The following is a 3,658-nucleotide window of genomic DNA, read 5'->3' as shown; positions in this document are numbered from 1 at the left end:
TATTCTTGTCCTGACCCTTCTGCACTCAACTAGAGTCACCAGATGCCTGGAGACCCGGAATGTCCATTTTTTCCCTGTGTGATTTTAAAACTGACACTACAACAGTGCAGGAAAAAAAGACAAATAATAAGGTATGGAGCTGAAATACTCAGTACTGCGATAGCATCCCAGTGAAAGACAAATCAGACAGTCTGGCCAATCCTACCAGAAGCAGGTATTCACCCTGTACAGTATCAACTTTATAGTTCTTGCTGAGCACAGACTGTAAGAGCCAATGCAATGATTGGCATGACCCAAGTCTGTTCAGATACAGCCTAGCAAAAATTTAGAATAACTCCATTACCACTGTAAACCCAGGGGACTGAGAAAAGAACCAAGGACCAAGAAGTGTGGAGAGTACAGGTGCACCGATAGAGAATTTTTGGGGCAACACCGATGGCCGATTTTTAACGAGCTATATCAGCTGATATCAGTTGAAATCTGATATGCAGCCAGGCAGCTTGGAGAGCAGCATCTGGCTGGTAAGTCTGTTGTGGGGGAAGGGGCATGGGAGGTGGGGGCAGATCAAGGCCCCCGCAGTGAGGGAGGGAATGGGACTGGGGCAGGGGCAGGTGCTGCACAGCCAGGGAAGAGCAGGAGACAGAGCCATGAGCAGCTTGTCCAGAGGATGCGGGGGAGGGGGGAGGCGGCTCCTGCCACTGCATGCACCCGAGGAGGGCATGGGGGGCATGTTCCCCTGGATCTGCATGCAGGGTGAGGGTGAGCTGCCACTGCGGGCTGGGGCAGCATCAAGCTCTTCCTGGTGTGGGGGGTTCGGCCGGGCTGCACTTGGGGCAGGAGGCGGCGGTGCTGGAAACGGATATGGGGGGGGAGTTACAGCCACCCCAAAATTCATCCTAGCCCCCTCCTAGCACCACCGCCACCCGCCCTGAGCACAGCACAGCCCAACCCCCCTGCCAGAAAGAGCCCAGCACTGCCCCAGCCTCAGCCAGCAGCAGCAGCCCACCCTTGCCACACACATGCCCCGCATGCCCTCCCAGGGTGCACACAGCAGCAGGAGCTGCCCTCTCCCCCCCAGACAACCCACTTGTGGCTTCATCCCACATCCCACCCTGGCTGTACAGTACCTGCCCCTGCCCCACTCCCTCCCTTACCACTATCTCAGTCTGCCCCCTACACCTCTTCCCTCCCCATTCCCCTTCCCTCACAACAGACTTACCAGCAGGGCCCAGCTACTCTCCACACTACCAGACTGCACTCCTGGGCGCCTGCAGGCTGTGCTGCAGCTGCACACGCACAGGGCATTTATCAGCCACATTATCCACCACATCAGCCAAAAAAAGCCAACTGCCAATGCAGTTAATTTTTCTTACACTGGTGCCGATCCAATATGGGACCAATGTATCAGTACACCTCCAGTAGAGAGGGATGTACAGAACTACTTTTAAACTGGACAAGTAATTATTATTATTTATTACTTTTTAAAAAAATCTTGGCCTACCTGTACTTGCTGCACCAGAAGAACAGAATGGTGAAAGTGCACTGAGGACACTAGATGTAACTCCACTTAGGACAACCAAACTGGATTTTACCCTCTGTAGTGCCATGAACTGAATGGCATGTATCCTTCACCGTTTCCCTCTTACTGGATGGAAATAGCACTAATCAACTGTGTGTCAATGCAGTTGATAGAGCCTTTACCTCAAATGGGAAATCCTGGTATAGCTAAGAACTAATATATTCTGGAACAAGTTGCAGTACACTGGCTATGTGACTATAGACGGCTTATGTGACTGTAGACTGGAATAGACTGGCTATACACCCACACAAAGACAGGCAATGTATGATGTCACTATACCGTACCTCAGTCACCAGGCCTCTCTTTACCCTCTGCTTACAGTGGCAGCTTCTCAAGAGAGGCCAACTTTCTTGTGAGTAATTCAGTCTTACCTGCTGCATTTTTTCCAAGTCAAGGCTGGGCCTGCTGACCTTATCCCCATATCCTTGCCGGTGTCTCTTACAAGGCATGACTTGCTCAAAACCAGCCCCAACGCTTGTGAAGATCAAAGGTCTGGGGGCTGGGTTCCGAACCAAGGGCTGGAGTCTTTTAGGTGGGGAGGCACTGAACAGCACCGGGCTTGGACTAGCATGCAGGCTGTCTGCCTGTTCCACCACAGGCCGGAAAGTCATGCCACACAAGTTCTTCACTTCTTCATCACTGGAGGATGTGTTGTTGCTATCACTACAACAGGCTAGCCTGCTGACCTGTGACCACTTCCGTTTCTCAGCGGCAAACTCTCGGTTGATGCGCTCCAGTTCTTCCTCTGAGCTGTGGCGATCCAGGCTAGCATGGAAAAGGGCTCGCACCTTGCAGCACTGATTCTCCTGGTTCTGGAGCTGGTTGGTGGCTAAGGGCATCAGGTTACAATTCCGTCTTCTCTCTGACAGGAGGAGGAAAAACATACATGGTAGGACAGAATTAAATCACCTGCTGTGCCACTGGATCTACTGTCTTCTGATCCGCTTTCCTTACTCTTCCAACTGACCTCCCTGCTCATTGCTGCAAGCATGGAAGTCCACATAGCATGTTCTACTGCAGGCTGGCTACTGGACATGAATTTTTCAACAGCCAACTGGACAATAGCTGTATGGCTTGCACATTACATATTTCACTTCCTGAATCTAATAAAAAGCTATGTTCCAAAGTAATATGCTGGTTTCAAATATCTGAGCACATGTATGGTATTCTCTCCCAGTGACTGAGCCACAAATGAGATGAAGGTCATACAAGTAGTGTTGATTAAAAAGAGGTATTTTGTTGTTTCAGCAGAAAAGGCTAGTGTTTTTTGGAGCTACCTGTGCACTCCCAGCCCCATGTACTATTCAGGCTGCCCAACATTTCATTCAGACTCTGTTCTTTTAACGTTATGAAATTTTAAGTATTTTGATGTGGGAGGTGTGTGGCAGAGATCTGACATTTGGTAGATATGATGCTGGTTTGGATAGGGATGATCCTGCCTCAAGCAGGGGGCTGGACAAGATGACCCATGGAGTCCCCTTCCGGCCTACTTCTCTATGATTTCTATTAAAGGAGTAGCTTGTGTGCCTTGGACATGGCTTCTGCTGTCCTTGTGAAAATCTGCCTAAAGCTAGCCAGCTCGTGACCCTTTGACAAAAGCACAATTTGCACATGCTCAATGGAGACTTTGCTGGGCTCTGGCCTGAGAGTTTCCATCCACACTGAGCATGTTCCAGTCTGGGGCTGCAACTGCAACCATGGCCAAGAAGTGATAGTAATGAATCTGCTTCTGTTGTGGTACCAATTATACCTGCTGGGCCTGGGCAGCTTGGTAGGTGAAACTGTCTGATTTGAAGACAGAAGGGCTAAAAGCCAGCTGCTGGGAAAAGAAAATTGGAACAAGGAATCTGAGGGAGAGGGATGGGAGAGCTAAGACTGGAGACTGGCAGGACAAAGGGAAGGTGGGAGATGGGATGAGGTAGAGTGGAAATTGGAACAGGATGAAGAAGAAGATTGGGAGCTGGGGCAGGAGAAAACCGGGAAAGAGACACTGATAAAGAACAAGAAAAGAAGGCAATAGAGAAGGAGACTGGGACTGGGATAGGAAACCTGAGGCATAGAGGCAGAATAGGCAAAAAC

General features: G+C 50.1%; 1 protein-coding gene across 3 annotated transcripts in view; it reads right to left on the bottom strand.

Annotated features, from left to right (window-relative positions):
* LOC109304582 overlaps positions 1-3,658 on the bottom strand; it is a 132,611-nt gene that overhangs the window by 94,219 nt on the left and 34,734 nt on the right. For all 3 annotated transcript variants that reach the window (XM_019527265.1, XM_019527264.1, XM_019527263.1), the window contains exon 3: positions 1,951-2,441. In XM_019527265.1, the coding sequence (XP_019382810.1) occupies positions 1,951-2,441 (491 nt within the window). The remainder of the gene's footprint in view (positions 1-1,950; positions 2,442-3,658) is intronic.

This window comes from Gavialis gangeticus, unplaced genomic scaffold (genome assembly GCF_001723915.1).
Source record: "Gavialis gangeticus isolate Ggan-Ray unplaced genomic scaffold, GavGan_comp1, whole genome shotgun sequence".
Lineage (NCBI taxonomy): Eukaryota > Metazoa > Chordata > Crocodylia > Gavialidae > Gavialis > Gavialis gangeticus.
Note: the sequence above shows the minus strand (reverse complement) of the source record. Positions and strands in the feature narration are given on the sequence as shown.